This window comes from Pteropus vampyrus, unplaced genomic scaffold (genome assembly GCF_000151845.1).
Source record: "Pteropus vampyrus isolate Shadow unplaced genomic scaffold, Pvam_2.0 Scaffold188, whole genome shotgun sequence".
Classification (NCBI taxonomy): Eukaryota; Metazoa; Chordata; class Mammalia; order Chiroptera; family Pteropodidae; genus Pteropus; species Pteropus vampyrus.
This window is the reverse complement of record NW_011888969.1, coordinates 1,352,720-1,368,991: the sequence shown is the minus strand read 5'-3', so window position 1 is coordinate 1,368,991 and position 16,272 is coordinate 1,352,720. Positions and strand designations below refer to the sequence as shown.

General features: G+C 58.6%; 1 protein-coding gene across 1 annotated transcript in view; it reads left to right on the top strand.

The window, feature by feature from the left end:
- Positions 1–16,272, top strand: part of PTPRE (protein tyrosine phosphatase, receptor type E) — a 40,190-nt gene that overhangs the window by 8,303 nt on the left and 15,615 nt on the right. The window contains exons 5-10 of the mRNA XM_023537377.1: positions 5,276–5,366; positions 9,214–9,290; positions 9,927–9,963; positions 11,505–11,602; positions 14,706–14,825; positions 16,075–16,242. Of these exons, the coding sequence (XP_023393145.1) occupies positions 5,276–5,366; positions 9,214–9,290; positions 9,927–9,963; positions 11,505–11,602; positions 14,706–14,825; positions 16,075–16,242 (591 nt within the window). The remainder of the gene's footprint in view (positions 1–5,275; positions 5,367–9,213; positions 9,291–9,926; positions 9,964–11,504; positions 11,603–14,705; positions 14,826–16,074; positions 16,243–16,272) is intronic.

Genomic DNA, 16,272 nt, shown 5'->3' with positions numbered 1-16,272 from the left:
TGGCCAATGCGTCACCCATCCAAGAATGCTAAATGCTCTTGTTTTTTTGATCCCACAGAGCAGCAGAGGGTGATGCTTCTCAGCAGGTCCCCCTCCGGGCCCAAGAAGTACTTCCCCATCCCCGTGGGCCACCTGGAGGAGGAGATTCGGGCGAGGTCTGCGGACGACTGCAAGAGGTTCCGGGAGGAGTTCAACGTGAGTGTGGGGGCCCCCCGCCCCTTGTCCTGTGGTGGGACCTGGGGGACACGGTGTTCTATTTCAGGATAAACATCCCCAAAGCTCAGAACCCCGGCATCCATCGTGACACCCTCCCCCAAGTGGGGTCACGGGGCCCCGGGATCTGCTGCGTGCCCCTTCGCTAGCGCCCGTTCCTCAGCAGAAGATGAGACAGCTGAGCGAGTCGTTTGTGAGGTCTCTCCCCTACGAACACTCCGAGTGCCATGTCTAAAGTCGAGCATGACACAAATGCCATTGTCTCGACCAGGCCTGAGAGACCACAGCATGACGGTCCCTCACTGAGAGCAGGGGACCCCCAGCCCATCCTTCTCTGGGCTTCCGAGGGCTCGAGCGGCTCGTTAGGGTAGGGACTGTCCCTCCTCTGACCACACTCGCACGCCCAGTTAGATGGTCGTGGGTACCCCCTGGAGGAGAAGGAGCTGTGCCCCGGCAGCTCTTCAATGTCTGTGTGCGTCAGCGTGACCAGGGTCTCTGCTTGATTCCTCCTGCCCCGTCTGTTCTGGACAAACGGCCTCTGTGAACTTAGCAATGGCGACAGCTAGCTAAGATGGAGCCAAGGGGTCCAGTGCCCGTGGTAGCAAACGGACCGCCCTAGCTCTCCGTAAACATACAAACACACACCGATGACATCCCCTTTTGCATCGCTAATTTTTTAAATCGAATGTCCTGTGGATCGTGACGCACGGGTGGATGGATGGGTGGGTGTAAGGACGGGCAAGGAGCCAGACCCCGGAAAGTGTCGTCTGGGATTCCGCTGTCCCGCGTTTGTCCCTGGTCTCGTTCTGAGTTTTGCGTCACGCATTCTCCTCATTTCCTGCATGGCCGTGGGCTGAGCGGTGCGCGTGAAACGGGGCGGGTTTCCAGCAGGAGGCTGACGGCCCGGCTCTGCCCTGATCAGTCACCTCCTGGAAGCCAGGTTCCGCCTGTGGAGGGGGGTGGGCAGGGGCGTGTCTTAATGACGTGAAGCTGGAATGTGGGGCTGGGACAGCGGACTGGTAAACGTCACGGTGTTGCGCAATCCTTACCTCCAGGCGGTGCGCGTCCTGCTGCAGGCACCTGACTTTTTTTTTTTTTTTTTTGGTCCAGAAGCAACTCGTGAGGGCGCTGGAAGGTGATGGCGCATTTTTATGCATTTTGCTTGTTTTTTTAGCACGAATCTCATCTGCCTTTATCTTGCTTCCTTTTAATTGTTTCCCTGTGTGTCCCCTTTTCGGAGAAATTAGGTCATAGTGCAAGACAGCTCCAAGCGGTATTGTTTTTGCAATCTCTCAGCCTGACGAGAAAGTTAATTCTTCATTCTCGAAATAACTCTGCGAGTCTGTAGTGACGACACCGTCCTCCCTTCTCGTCCCGTGTCCCCTTGTCCTTGCGTTTCTCCAAGTTGAGACGCGCTTAGGGCTCTGAGTCAGAACCCGCCGGCTCTGCCACCATCTCAGGTGTGGGCAGTTCAGCTCTGCAGAGGGCCCAGGCAAGGTCAGACAGGTGACGTCCTTGCCCCAGGAGCAGAATTTAAGGAGCCACCAAAACATGCAGTCGTCAGGATAAGTAATACGATGTTTAAAAATATCAAAATTAATGCAAGCAATCCACAAAGAACAAAATAGCACACCTGTGAGCCATGACAGGCTCGCTCTGACTGATTTTTCCTGTTGCCTGAGGCTCCCACGTGGTTTGTCCCTATACCACTACTGATGGTGTCATTACTTAAAAATTTGGTATTTGGGTCATCGAGGATTTTTTTTTTTTTTTGCATTAATTTCGACATTATAATGTTGCATTTGAATGTTATTTTATCTCGATTCCTGAGTTTTCTGGGGCCCCTTTAAATTTCGCACCCAGGGTAGGAGCCTCACTGTCCCGGCCCTGCCGCCGAGCAGCCCACCGAGCTGCCCCCCGGAGCCCTCCACCCGGTGAGGGCGGGCAGAAGTGTGGCGCCGGGGGAGCCTGGAGAAGCCGCCTGTTACCCCGTGGACCCCAGTTTGCTCCTCTCTCTCGAGTGAGGGGCGGCCTAAGACACCCTGAGCCGCGCCGTCCAGGTCCCTCCGCAGAAGGCATCGGGGCCGCCAGCACCAGCCCCTCGGCCGCCCAGACGGCCGCGCTCACAGTGGGCTCTCTCGCCCCCCTTCCCTCCCTTTCTCCCCCCGTTGCTCTGGGCTCCTTCCCCAGAAGCCGTGAAGGGGGCCAGATGGGTCTGGGTCTCAGAGTCGTGGATCCAGATGAGTTTGGACATTTGCGTATTGCAGATCGGAGTTGAGATGAACTTGATCGGGGCGAGGAGGGTCGGGCACTTATCTCACCTCTGCCACCTACCGGCCCGGAGGGCTGGGGCAGCTTACTGAATCCCTGCCTCGGTGTCCTCGGTGACACGAGGGTGCTCCCTGCCCCATAGGACTGTCACACGAAGCCTGTAAACGAGGCGGGGTGTGTGCCCAGCTGGGTCTAGTGCACCGAGAGGTGTCTGGAGCTGCCACCCTTCGTAGGGCGACTTCTGTGACTGTCCAGTCCCTCGTCTCCACCCCGTGATGGCAGAACACTGTCCTGGCCAGGCGTGTCCCAGCCCCAAGTGAGTGCCATCCGGGCCAGGAAAACCCTCTCTCCAGTCGGCTTCCTCCGAGAGCCTCTGTCCCAGCAGGTGCCAGGGCCTGAGCCAGCCACAGTGTCGTGGGCCCGTGCAGGGGAGGCGCCACCAGGAGAGGTCCCAGCACCAGGCACACACAGCCAGAATCGCGCCCCCGAGCTCGCTGGAGCAGCTCACGTCGGGTGCCTGCCCAGCTCTGCAAACACACACTGGCTCACGTGCACACTCACGGAAATGAAATCACACCCCGACCAAACAAACAAACCCTCGTCAGCCAGGGGCGTGATCGGACAGTTAATCACGGGAGTCCCTGACCGGCCGCAGGGTGACCCGGCCCCGGTGAGGCGCTCCGCCGCCCTCTCGCATTTTCTGTGCCATCTCTGCAGCGGGAGACGGGCGGTGTGGGTGGCAGGTGGCAGGAGGAAGTGCTAGGCCACTTGGAATCCTGATGCAGGTTCGCTGCACAGAGCGCTCTGTCTCTGCCACCCCGAGTGACCCTCTGTGCCGCCCAGAGAGCCAGGACTGTCACTCCGTCTCCATCCGGGGCAGACGCCGGGGCCACTCAGAGCCTGGCCCATCCTCACCCCTCCGGCCCCTCCAGCCACCCACTGCCGCCGCCTCCCCTTACGAGGGACAGGGAGGCTTCTCGAGCTTTTTTGTTCTGTTTTGTTTTTTTCAGTTTTATCATTTTTCAGAGACTATTTTTTTAGAGTAGTTTTAGGGTTACAGAACAATTGGGCAGGAAGTACCGAGTTCCCCTTGCACACAGTTCCCTGACCGTTGACATTCTGCATTCGTGGGCTATGTTTGTTCCAACCTTCGGACCAATATATTGATTCGTTCCAGTTGATGAGCCGACACTGACCTGTTCTTACTAACGGAAGCCGAGTCAGGGTCTCAGTGTCGCATGTTCTGGGGGTTTCGACGAATGCGTGACGTCACACACTGCCATTGTCACACCTCATTTTTATTTTCAGTGCTGGGGTCCAAAAAGCTTCTGGGTGTAGAAACAGAAGGCTCTGGAATGTGGCCACAGATTTCATGTGGAGGTTAGGTCAAGGTCAGTGCTAAGACAGCTCTGACGAACAACCAAGAGCTCCAGGCAGAGCAGGGGCTGGGGTGGTGGGGAGCTGCCCATCGGCCTTGCGCGGGCGCCCACCAGCCTGCCCTCTATCCCCCGCCTCTGGACATTGGGTTCGGTCACCCCAAAACAGGGGAGAGAAGACTCAGCTGGCAGGGGCTGGGTCTGTGACCCGGCTCAGGGCGGCCCCAGCCACTCAGAGCCTCAGCTTTGGCCCGAGGCTATGCTGTGAGCCCTGCCCGTTCCCCTGGGCCTTACAGGGGGCACATGGAACCCCAGTTTTCCCCAGCTCCGGCCAGACCGCAGGCTCCCACGCCACGTCTGCCGTTGCTACCCAGGAGACTGGACAAACCTGGAACTGACTCGTGTTCAGCTTCCTCATCTGTACAAAGCAGCCCTGTTCCGGTATCACCTAATGATAGGTGGGCTGGGAAGGCCAGGCAGGTGACCGGCCCCTCCCACGGTGCCTGGCGCGTCACAAATGCTTGGAAAGTATTAACACAAATCACCCGCGTTCCAGTGGCCCCTGGTCCAGCCGATGGTGGAACATCAAAGGAAGCGGTTTGGGGTTCGCGAGGCTCTTTCCCATTGCACGCTGGGAAGAGGTCCTCTGAGCGTGGTGGGGGTTCCGGCAGCCAGCCAACGCGGGGCCGCCGGGGCCAGCAGGAATCCGAGGGGCCCCAGGCAGAGGAAGGGCCAGAAGTGAGGACGCCTGGCCTCACGGCCTCGCCCCCCAAATCCGTGCTGGGTGCTCCCACCCCTCGGCTTCCTCGCCCGAGGCAGAGCGGGGATCGGGTGCTTCTCAAATGAACGTCCCGGGAGTCTTTCCGCACGGGTTACTGATGCGGGTCGGCGCCTTCGGCCAGCCCCAGCGGTGCCTGTACCGCTGGCCCACAGAACACGCCGAGTCCCAAGCAAGGTGAGGACGCCGTGAAGGGCTTTCCCGTCGTTCCGCGCGTCGTGGCACCCCTCACGAAGCCCTCTGCACTCGAGTCCCTGCTGCCCGCTCTCCCGGTTCACAGCTGTGTGTCCATCAGTCCTTACCGTGCAGCATGTGCTCTGGGCCAGGACCCGTGGGTCCTGGGGATTTTGTGGCGATGCACAGGCCAGCCCCTGCCTTCATGCAGCGTAGGGTCCAGCTATGGGGTCATCATCTGGTCCACACCCCAGTCGTCCCTGCCAGACAGAGCACCTGAGAGAATATGGGCCTGTGTCTCCTTCACATCTCTGCCCAGGGCCTGGCATAGCCTCTGAGGCAGGGGCAGGTGATGGACGGGAGGGCGGAGGCGGGCTGGACGGGAGGACCTGTTTCCGGGAAGCTGACGCGAAATGGTGCTATGATTTGTCGCGTTTAGTGCTAACTCTGCCTTTTCTTCCAGTCTTTGCCATCTGGACACATACAAGGAGCTTTCGAACAGGCCAATAAAGAAGAAAACAGAGAGAAAAACAGATATCCCAACATCCTTCCCAGTAAGATTTTACTTTTTTGCGTCATCAGTGATGTTTGACTAGCCCGCATGCCCTTGCGGCTCCCGGTGCCGGTGCCGGTGCCGGTCCCGGTGGGCAGCGTGAGGCTCCCGCACCAGGAGGCGGGGCCCAGGTCAGCTCCAGAGGACAGAGGCGCTCACACCTGGGCGTCGAGGCACCTGTCACTCATGGACTCAGGCAGCCTGTCTGGCTGCTAAGCCTGTGCTCCAACGTTGAGACCTGGGCTGCCTGGGGCCGACAGGGGGCCACCTGCATCAGCTGGCAGGGCCCCTCCTGTCGGGTCCTGTCCTGAGCCCTGACCTGGGGCAGCTGGCGGCCCTGAGTGTCTCCTGCTCTCAGACTCAGCGGCCTTAGGCACCAGCAGCTAGTCCCCAGGGTCAGGGACAGAAATGACAAATAAGAAACCTGTATGGCTTTGGTAGGTTGTGGGGAGACTTAGAACCAACCCAGTTTTAAACCCAACAGCTGCGGGTGCCGTGGGCTAGCGAGCGTGGGATCCAGGGAGGGGGCAGGGCAGGAAGCTGACAGATCTGTCCGGGTGGCCCTGGGCGGGCAGCATTCACAGCCAGCCTCGTGGCCTGGGGCGAATGTGACGTCCTTCTCCTGGCCTGGGCCCCACCTGCCGGCTTTGCTCATCAGGCTAACAATATGGCAGCCTGAAATTCAGGGGTGAGCTCTGGCCCCGAGGCCCGCCCCCATTCCAAGGGACCTCTCTTCCCAGGCCGTGCCTCCGCTGCAGGGAGTGAGCCAGCCTGTGTGACGGCCTCGGCGTGCTGGCTCTCGGTCACGTTTCGGGGTTAGAGTTGCATCCACCTGCTCCGTAGGTGAGGGCAGCTGCAGTCTCTGGATTTGCAGCCCTTGGTAGGAGCAGTTCTTTCTCTTTGGCATGCCTGGGACTCACAGGTGGCTTTGCACAGCCCGGGCCTAACGCTTTCTCATCCTGTGCGTGTTTGCAGAGGGGCCACAGCTGCCGTGGTCATGCAGCTGGGCTGGTGGTGGCTCGGAGCCAGGTTAGGCTTGGATGGGCCCAGACGATCGCGCTGGGAGGATTTGCCGCTAGACGGGGGGTGGGAGCTCCGAGACAGGGAGGAGGCGAGTGACATGGCCGGAGCAGCTCAGAGGAGAGGAGAGCGTGGCAGGAGGTTTGGGGTCTGCGCAACGATTGTGTCAAATTAAGATGGAGACATTTCGAAATGAGCAGCTATCGTTAGTATACTTGGCCTAATTAATCAGAGTAATCCACACACCGGTCTGCGAGGCGCATGCGTGGAAGACACTCGGGGCCAAGCACCTGCTAGGTCCTAGTGTCTTAGACACTAAACCCTTCATCCTCCGAGGGAGACGTGGTTAATTAAAAGAAATGGGAGTGGGATTAACGGCCAGGTGTGGGAATTACCTGCACCGCCCCAGGTGTGAGGGCCCAGGATGGGGCACCGTCCCCACTGAGAGTCACCGGCTGGGAAGGGCCACATTGGCCTCCCGCGTGTCTTGTCCAAGCTGCATTCCCAACTGCAGAACGAGGCCGGCCTGTCCACGAGCATGCGTGATGGGCGGAACAGGCCTTTCCGGCCTCCCTGAGGTGAGGGCCCTGCTCCCCACCCCTTTGGCCCAGGAGTGCTGCACCGAAGGAAACTGAGGGTGGTGGCAGTCATCAAGGGCCAGGGGACTCTGACGTGACACGCTTCACATGGGTGGGACATGGGGTTTACGGAATGGTGGCATGGAGACACTCGGGGTGTGACCTGGAGATGGCCAACTGGGTGGCATCCGACACTGGACGTCAGCAGGACATGTAGGGTAAATGACAGGGCTGTCTGATTAAACTGAGCAGTTGGCCGCAGACACACAGGGGCCCAGCTGGTGACCTGGCACAGGAGTGGGCTGGGCCACGGAACACTGTACAGGGGACTCCGGCCCGCTCCCCTGCCCCCAGGGGGTGTGAGACCACGCTCTTAGTGTGGGCTTAGGGCCAGCAGGCAGGGCAAGGGGCCCCAGTCCCCAGCCCTGAGCACCTTCTGGCCTCCCCCACTTGGCCCAAGCCCAGCTGGCTGTAAGTTCACCAGATTCACAAGATGCCCTGGGAGGGGGCGGGGTGCGGGCAGGTCCCAGTCCTGGATGTGGCTCTGAGGACAGAGCCGAGAAAGCTGCCTACTGTATCCGAGAGGCCAGGTCGTGGAAAGACTCCTTGGCCTATGGCGAGAAACATCCTCTTTTCTGGAAAAAATGCCAACAGCTGATAAATTTAGGAAATAATGTTTTGAAAGTGAAGTGTGACTTTTTGGAATAAAAAGACAGGAAGTGCTTAGAAACTGCGAGATTCTAAATCTAACCAGAAGTCTATTTTTTAGCCCTGGCTTTCTATAGCCGCCCTCAAAGCGTAAATTCTAGTTTATTTTCAACCGGCTGCCAAAGCTGTTCCCGCCTCAGAACCATCAGCCCCCGAGCCAGAGGGTCTCACGGCCAAGAACGTGAGTTTGGGCTTTAACGTCCTGACCACCCCGTACAGGCCGTGACTGTCCCTGAGGCCTGCAGTGGCCCGTCCTTTGCGAGCAGCAGGACAGCCCTAGCCCAGTGACAGGAAGCCGAGACAGTGGGTGTCTGAGGCCACAGCCACTTCCAGGGAGACGGGAGACACAGCCAGGACCAGAGTCTTCATCCCACATGGGCACCCTCCCCAGTTAGCTCCAGTCCTGTGGGGACGAGGGGGGGACAAAGCAGGGACAAGGACACAGAATTATTCAATAAGTAAATACTTACAAAGTACCGAGCTCCGTGCCCAGTGCTGTGCCCAGCACAGGCTTAATAACCTCAGGCAGCTCTGCCCTGGGCACCAGGCTGAGTCTGGGCACCTTCGTGTTGATTCTCTGGGAGAGGCCGGCCGCTCGCACACCAGCCGGGACCCAGGGCCGGACACAGCGCTCCCCGTGGCCCATGAAACGTCTCATTTCTTTTAAATGCAGGAGAAAATATGTGATCATCTCATGGGGTTTCCATTCATCTTTGTATGAACTACTAACACATTTATAAAATAAAAGGTGTAATATTTCTTTACGGAGGAAGGAGCCCGTGAAGGCAGAAGTGACAAGGACCCACAAAAGTCATAATGGGGCCTTGCTGGAAACCTCCCCAGCGTGTGTGTACACACGCGCCCCAGGAACACACACACGGCAGCCTGACACACTCACGCAGAGTGCTCCCCGGTATCTTCCGGGCAGTCGTATGTCAAGTCTGGGTCTGTGTGGGCCCCGTTTGCCTTCCTCTCTGGGCCAGACCCGGAGGATGAGAATTGGGGTCTGGAGTCCCGAACCCCAGACCCGGATGTCCCCTTGTGCAGCGGTATAGTAGCCCTCTCCCTGGAAAGCACAAGAGAGCGACCCGGACGGTCCTCCCAGTGACCCCGACAGAGAGTCCTCCCAGTGACCCTGACAGAGAGTCCTCCCAGTGACCCTGACAGACAGTCCTCCCAGTGACCCTGACAGACAGTCCTCCCAGTGACCCTGACAGACAGTCCTCCCAGTGACCCTGACAGAGAGTCCTCCCAGTGACCCTGACAGAGAGTCCTCCCAGTGACCCTGACAGACAGTCCTCCCAGTGACCCTACGCAGGATCAGAGAATTTGGTCGTTGCACTCTGGGGCCGCACACCTGCTGTCCCGTTCCTGTGTGGTGCCCGCTCCTGGCCTTCAAGCTCCTCACCTCTGACCCCGCCCTCCCTGATCACCACGGAGGACCTGGTCGTGTCCTTTGTCACGATTAACTCTGCAGCTGGAAGAAACGAGGGCAGACGTGATCCCTTCTCTCATCATAGGTCTGTTTTTGTTTCTTTATAGACGATCATTCCAGAGTGATTTTGAGCCAAGTGGATGGAGTCCCCTGTTCAGACTACATCAACGCTTCGTACATAGACGTAGGTCTGCCCTTCCCCAGCCCAACACGCACACCTGGACCCCCGGGTTTTGAGAGAATCGTGACTGGTGGGCATTTTCTTCTCTGGGTCCAGGAAGTAAACTGTCACAGCCTTCCTGGGTGGCTTGACCACACCACAGAGAGCGTGGAAGCGCCCACGCCTTTTGCATTAGCATCCGTGTCCTGGGATTCATTTTCAAGAAACAGAGATAAGCACCAAGGATGTTCATTACAGCATTATTTATATCACTGACAAAATAGAGCAGGAGGGTCCAGGCGTAAAATCCCATGCAATGGATTATTAAGAATCCATTTTAATTGAACCTTAAAATATATTTTAATATGAATTATAAAATTATCATAAAGCGTAAGAATTTGTGCGTATATACAAGGTAGATATATGTAAATGTCTGTGTGGCTGCCCGTGTGTGTCTCGGGAGGTAGTCACAGAATGTAAGGCTAGAGGGGAACATACGAAAATAGCATTTGTTATTCCGAGGTCGCTGCTGCATTTTCTTACTTTTTTTTGTTTTTCAAATTTTTCATGATGAATGTGTATTACTCTCTAACAATGATCACAAAGTCTTTTCTGCAAAAATGATCCTGAAAAATTATCCATCTGATTTTGTTTTTCTAGGGTTACAAGGAGAAGAATAAATTCATAGCAGCTCAAGGTGAGCTTTTCATTGTTACTTTCTGAACACGATTTTGGTGAGATGACGTGGGTGCCTCTTGCTTCCTGTACTGAGGATACCAGCTCTGTGTGCATGTGCGTGTCCATGTGCACTGTTACACGCGCGTGGCCCGATTCCGGTCTGTGCACACGGGACGAAAGGTGCCACGAATGTCACAGAGCCTTGGGACCCCACTCGCAGATGCTGATTCCTCACCCTACTGCAATGCTCCCTACTCACAGTCGCTCCGCTGCCCGGGAGGGTCACCTCCCACGTAGTGAGAAATGCAGGTGCTCGGGCCCCGCCGGACCTGCCGTGCTGGATCTGCGTTTCGGCCCGCAGGCCCTGGCCATTGCGCGTTAGTTTGCGATGCACTCTCCCTACAAAAGGGGCCCCCTGAGAGCAGAAGAGTCGGGTCCCCCGAGGGTGTATTGCCCCCACCCTGTCAGGGCAGACAGAGATGGAGCCTATGGGGTGTCTGTAGCTAGAGGATGCTTTAGTCCTTAACCTGGCCCACGACCCACTTTGCACTTGTGAGAACTTTCCTTCCGGAGGCATCCCGCCCCCAAGGGCAGGTGTTGGTCCAGGAGGGGGCTCACACTGGTTCCCGGACTTCCTCTCCCCTGGGCAAGACGGTCCCCGATCCAGTGTAATCAGAGTCACCTGGGAGCTTGATTCCGCCCACCCCCTGCCCCTGCCACACACACGCACACGACAGTAGGGATGTGCCCAGCTCTAAGTGCCAGGAAGCCTGACACAGACCAAAGTCCTTTTCTCTGTCATGAGGCCAGCCCAGGGCGGGGCAGCTGCTCGAGGGACAGGGACCTCTTCATGGTCCTGCCCCACCCTCTCTAGCCTGTCACTCAGGGCCACGAGATGGCTGCTGCACCTCCGGGCACTGTCTCTGCATTCAAGCAGGAAAGGGGGCAAAGGGCAGAGGAGTTTCTTCCAGGTACACTTTATCCTTTGTTCAGATTCCCCTTCCCCAGGGACTTCAGCCCTCAGCTCGGTGGGCTGCTGACAGATGAGATGCTCAGGAAGGAAAAGGGTGAGACGCGGAGGGCCTCCCTCTGCACCCCCACCACACACACACACACACACACACACACACACACACACACACACACACACACACACACACACACACCGCAGTCCACTCTGATTCAGCGCTTCCGGGTCGCCATTCTGAGACCGTCAGAGAGCCCGCCTGCTTTCTACCCACCTCCCATCTGAATACCCGTTATTGCCTATGACTGGAACCCATCTGGGGTCAGTTATTCAGCTCCCTGAGGTCCCTAGTGTCCCTGCTCCCCCAGGGTTATCCGGAAGTGTGGCAGAAAGAGGTGGAGGCTGGCGACCGACTGGTCCCTCCCAGCCCCGTGGGTTCTGGAATTCTGTAGGGCATGACGTTGACCGCCAGCCCTCTTGTGCCTCAGCCAAGCTGGAGAACAGTGTCCCAGGGTCGGGGTGCCAGGGGCTGGGGCCTGCAGTGACTTCTCCTTGTGCTTGCATTTGACTTTGGGGTCATCTTCCACTTACAGGCCCTAAGCAGGAGACGGTCAATGACTTCTGGAGAATGGTCTGGGAGCAGAAGTCCGCCACCATCGTCATGTTGACGAACCTGAAAGAGAGAAAGGAGGTGAGGGCCGGACTGGGCCGGGAGGACTTTATGTTTTGCAGCTGTCGCTGGGGGTGGAGGCGGGGAGGGTGCTTACCACTTCCTCCCCCCTTATCACTGCAGGGAAAAAAAAAAGAAAGAAAGAAAGAAAGAAAGACACCACCCCTTGGCCCACAGCAGTTTTCTCTTGAAACAAAATCTCTGAGTTCCCATAGCTCTGCTGCTCTGGACCACTGCCTTGGCAGCCCTGACTCCATGATGGGGCAGCGCATTCTAGAATTTAGATTTTCTTAGTGTATTGAGCATACAACACGGCGGACCTCTGACTATGAAGAAAAATGGCTTCCTGCCTATTTATCCAGACTAGAGAAACACATTTGAAAACTAAGATATACTAAACAGATGAGGACTTGTCCTTCTGATATATTTAATCGGCTATTTCTCATTCGGAAAGTAATGTGCATTATAAGAACTTGAAGCCTCTATGAAGGAGAAAACTTAAACAGATTCAAGTTCTCCATGTGACAGATGAAGTGGCATCTGCCTCCTGGACAGGCATTCTCCCCGGCAGGGGCGTATGCAGCCGCCAGAAGCAAAGCCTCCTCACGCAGTTTACATTGCCCTGGGAGGGGCCTGCAGCAAACAGAAAGCAGACAAACGTAGACATGTCAGCAGGTGACACGAAAAATATGGAGAGTAAAGGGGACAGTGGTCCAGAAGGGATGAGCCCCCGGCCCCCAGCGCGGCCTGGCCCTGGGCTGGGCCCTGGGTGTAGACATGCAGAGGTGTTTGCATGGATTAGGCCTTCACTTAGGCTGAAGGGGCACAGACCCTGTGGCATACGCCTGAACACGGCATCTCCGAGGTGTGAAAGCAGGGGTCCAGAGGCGGAACAGCACCCCCTCGGGTCCTGTCCAGGACACGGGGATGGGTACTCGGTTGCGGGTGATAGTGGGGCCGGGTCTTCGAGACTGGGGGAATTTTACCAAATCCAGCCAGAGCAGCAGCGATGGGCGGGGCCATGCGCTCAGGGAACAGAGAACCTGCTGGGCCCCGAGGTGCCCACGCCGGGGGCAGGACAGCCGCAAAGGCATCAAGGAGCTGGGCTGGGGGGCCCAGGGGCCGAGACAGGGTGGGCATGGGGCCTGCGTTTTAGGAAATGAGTTCATTCTCCAGATTGAAGGAAGAATTGGGAGCTAGAGGGAGACTTATTAGAGGTAGGGAGACTGTTCTAGCGTGTTCTATCCTGAGGGCCAGAGCAGACCGAGGGGAAGGCCCAGCTTGGCGGGAGTGGGACACGGTGATCCTGCCCCCTCTGCCCAGGGCCTGCCATGTCCTGGGCCGGGCCAGGGCCTGCGAGGTGCTGCTCTCGGCCTCTGCTCTCTGTCACCCCCTGACTTGGGACTGCTGGCCATCCCCAGGGAGGCTCAGGCGGCTCCACTGGGGTTCAGGAGAAGGGACGCCCTTTGAGGTGGAAATTTCAGGCCCTGGGGAACTCGGGCGGGGTGGAAGGCGGAGGCAGGCAGCACCGGCCTGAGGCTCGAAGCAGCGCCCGCCCCCAGCGCCACTGTCACCAACCACGCAGGAAATAGCCTCCAACCTCCACTTCCGGTTGTGGTAGGGCGGGGGCGGGGTTTTGTTTTCCCTCCCAGGGAGTTGGGACAGGCCGCGGAGGGCCGGCCTTCTTGTGGTTCCTGCCCTGGCCACCCTGTCTTGCTGGACAGAGCTACTGGAGGGGGCTGGGACAGACAGGCAGGGACAGACGCTTCACAGAAGGGCCCTGCTCCCTGAGCAGGTGCTGTGGCAGGGGCCTGCCCGAGGAGAGGGGGTGTCCAGGAGCCCCGGGCCCCCTGGGACTGGCCACCCGCCTCGACCACCCTGAAGGTGGAGGGCGTTTACACACATGAAACACAGTAAGATCTCCCCAGAAGCGGGGGCCCCCGAGAACGCCCCCACCTCCCCCGCCCTCACTCTGTTGCTACGTTACTTGACATTTTCTCGCTGATATCACCCTGAAGCCTCTGACTGGATTGTTCCATTTCTGTGACTCAGAGTGGGGCCTGCTTCTGTGCCTCGATCCTCACTGTTTCACATGAAATCATTTCCCAAGAGAGTTCCCTTTTCGTCCCTGCCCACCCTTCTGCTGCGGTTCCCCCGGCATCAACATCCTGGCCGAACCTTGTGAAACGCAGCTGCTTTGTGGTCTCATGATCTGACGGGGAGGGAGGGACGGAGTCTGCTGTGGGGACGAGGAGGCCCCGGGCATGAAAACATCCAGCTCCTGGCCCTGGGGGCGCCACAGAAACAGCCTTGGGTCCCTGAGCGTGAGCCTTTCGGGGCCTTTGAGGGCCCCTTCAGAGACACCCAGGGTCAGGGCCTAGGGCGAGGGCTCCGGTAAACACCAAGACACAGTTTGTTTTGTAAGATTAGAAATTCTCCCGACTTGGCCCCTTTCCGAGATGCCCGTCGGGTGCCAAGGAGGCTGCTGAGTCCCCGAGACCTCGGCGGAGTGGACCTCCCCCACGTGGTGCGTCCTCACGCGCCCGCATCCCCCGTGCCCAGGAGGACTGGCTGAGGCGCCCTGGTGTCCTCTCCCGGGAGCTCGTGGGGGGCCTTCAGAGTTCCGAGGGACGGAAGGCCCAGAAGGTGGCCGCTCGCCATGTGCCGCCCTTGTCAGAGGACAGCGGGAAGGTGACGTCACCCCCTGGTTCATTGCTGTCCACTGAGGGCAGGCGCGACCCAGATGAAATTGTGCCCAGTGAGCAGAGCAGGACCGAGCCACCTGTTGAGCCCGGTGGGAGCCCTGGCCACTTTGGGACAGGCGCCCTGCTCTGCGGGGCCAGCGAGGCAGTTCACTCTACTTCTGGGGACAGTGACTGGATGACTGCGTGTGACATCGTGGGTGTCGAACTCAGAAAGAGCCCCGGGTACCGGCTCCAGGCAGCCCTCGACCAGGGGTGTGGCCTCGGTGTCCCCATCGATAAGGACACACTTTTCCGTGCTCTTTCGCGGTTCAGGGACCCACGAGCCTGGGGCCCGGCATGGGCGAGGCCCATGTCGACGGCGGGCGGGGCGGTGACGGGCGCCCACAGACCTGCTGTTCCCGTTCGCTTATTCCGTGCAGGAGAAGTGCTACCAATACTGGCCGGACCAGGGCTGCTGGACGTACGGGAGCGTCCGGGTGTGCGTGGAGGACTGCGTGGTCCTCGTGGACTACACCGTCCGCAAGTTCTGCATCCAGGCGGTAAGTGCTTTGGTGACCGACTTCTGGAAGGCAGGTCCGGGGGAGCGGGGCGTCCAGAGCGGACGCTCGTCCTCGTGCGTCACACGAACAGCTTTGCCCGCCCCCACCCCGGCGCCGTGGCGGCTCTTGCTGAGTGGGGACCGAGGCCGGGGGCTGCTGGACGGGGACGGGGCTGAGTGTACCGAGGACGAGGGGCAGGTGCACGAGCGTCCGCAGGCGCCGCTGGGCGCTCCTGGCTCCCAGTGACCGTTCCGGGCGGAGGAAGTGAGTCAGGCAGAGGGGTTCGGGCTTGGGGGCCGCCTCCTCAGCAGCACAGTGCCACGTCACACACTGAGATCACGAGGCAGAATTGTAACAGTTTCACAATTATGTCTGAAACTTCCTCCTTACTTTTCACACTCGCTTCCCGCGAGTTCTCCCCCGAAAGGTTTTAAGGCGGTCCTCCCTCCGCGAAGATGCCAGTGCACAAGGCAGATGAGGTTGAGACGCAAGACGTTTAAGGAAAAAAGTTACAGAAACAGAAAGGCATGTTATCAGGAATCAAAGGTAGAGCGCCTGTGGGAGTTAGGTTGCAAAACATGAATCTGAAGTTTCTAGAAGCCACAGTGAAAAAGAGGAAAGGATGAACTTTGTCATTCCGGCTGACTCTGCTTGCCTTCCTCCCAGACCCACACCCACACAGACACGCACGTACACACACGCGCACCTCACATGCACATACATGCACACACGCATACACACACCCACACATACATGCACACGGGCACACGTGCACACGCTCACAGACACACGCATGAACACACACACATACACTGTAGAACCTTCTGTGTTCTGGGGCAGGGGACCAAACTCGGGGTAACAAAAACTGAGGAAGACTCCGGGGAGTCTCCTGTAAGCAGGCCAATACCACCATCTTTTCCCCCCAAATTAAGACACTTTGGAGAGAGAAATGGTGTGCCGTTGGCACACAGGACCACAGGCAAAGAGAGGCAGCCACCCCGCTTACCAGTGAGGTTCGCGAGTCCTAGGCCAGCTTGACAGACGTGCCTGTCAGCCCGGAGCCCCCCCGACTTGGTCCCCCACGCAGCGCGGTGCGTGTCCAGAGCTGGCGGCAAGCATCAGCATCGGCCTCTTTCATGAAGGGCGTCCTGCTGCTGTCGATGGGCCCCGCCCCGCACGCGTGACCCCGGCTGCCCAGGGAGATGGCGGGGCAGGGGCGGCCCCCGCTCACACCTCCGTGTCCCGGCAGCAGCTCCCTGACGGCTGCAAAGCCCCACGGCTTGTGTCTCAGCTGCACTTCACCAGCTGGCCCGACTTCGGGGTGCCCTTCACCCCCATTGGGATGCTCAAGTTCCTGAAGAAGGTGAAAACGCTCAACCCTGTGCACGCCGGGCCCATCGTGGTCCACTGCAGGTGCGTCCGGCCTCCGGGGCCAGCCACGTGGGGG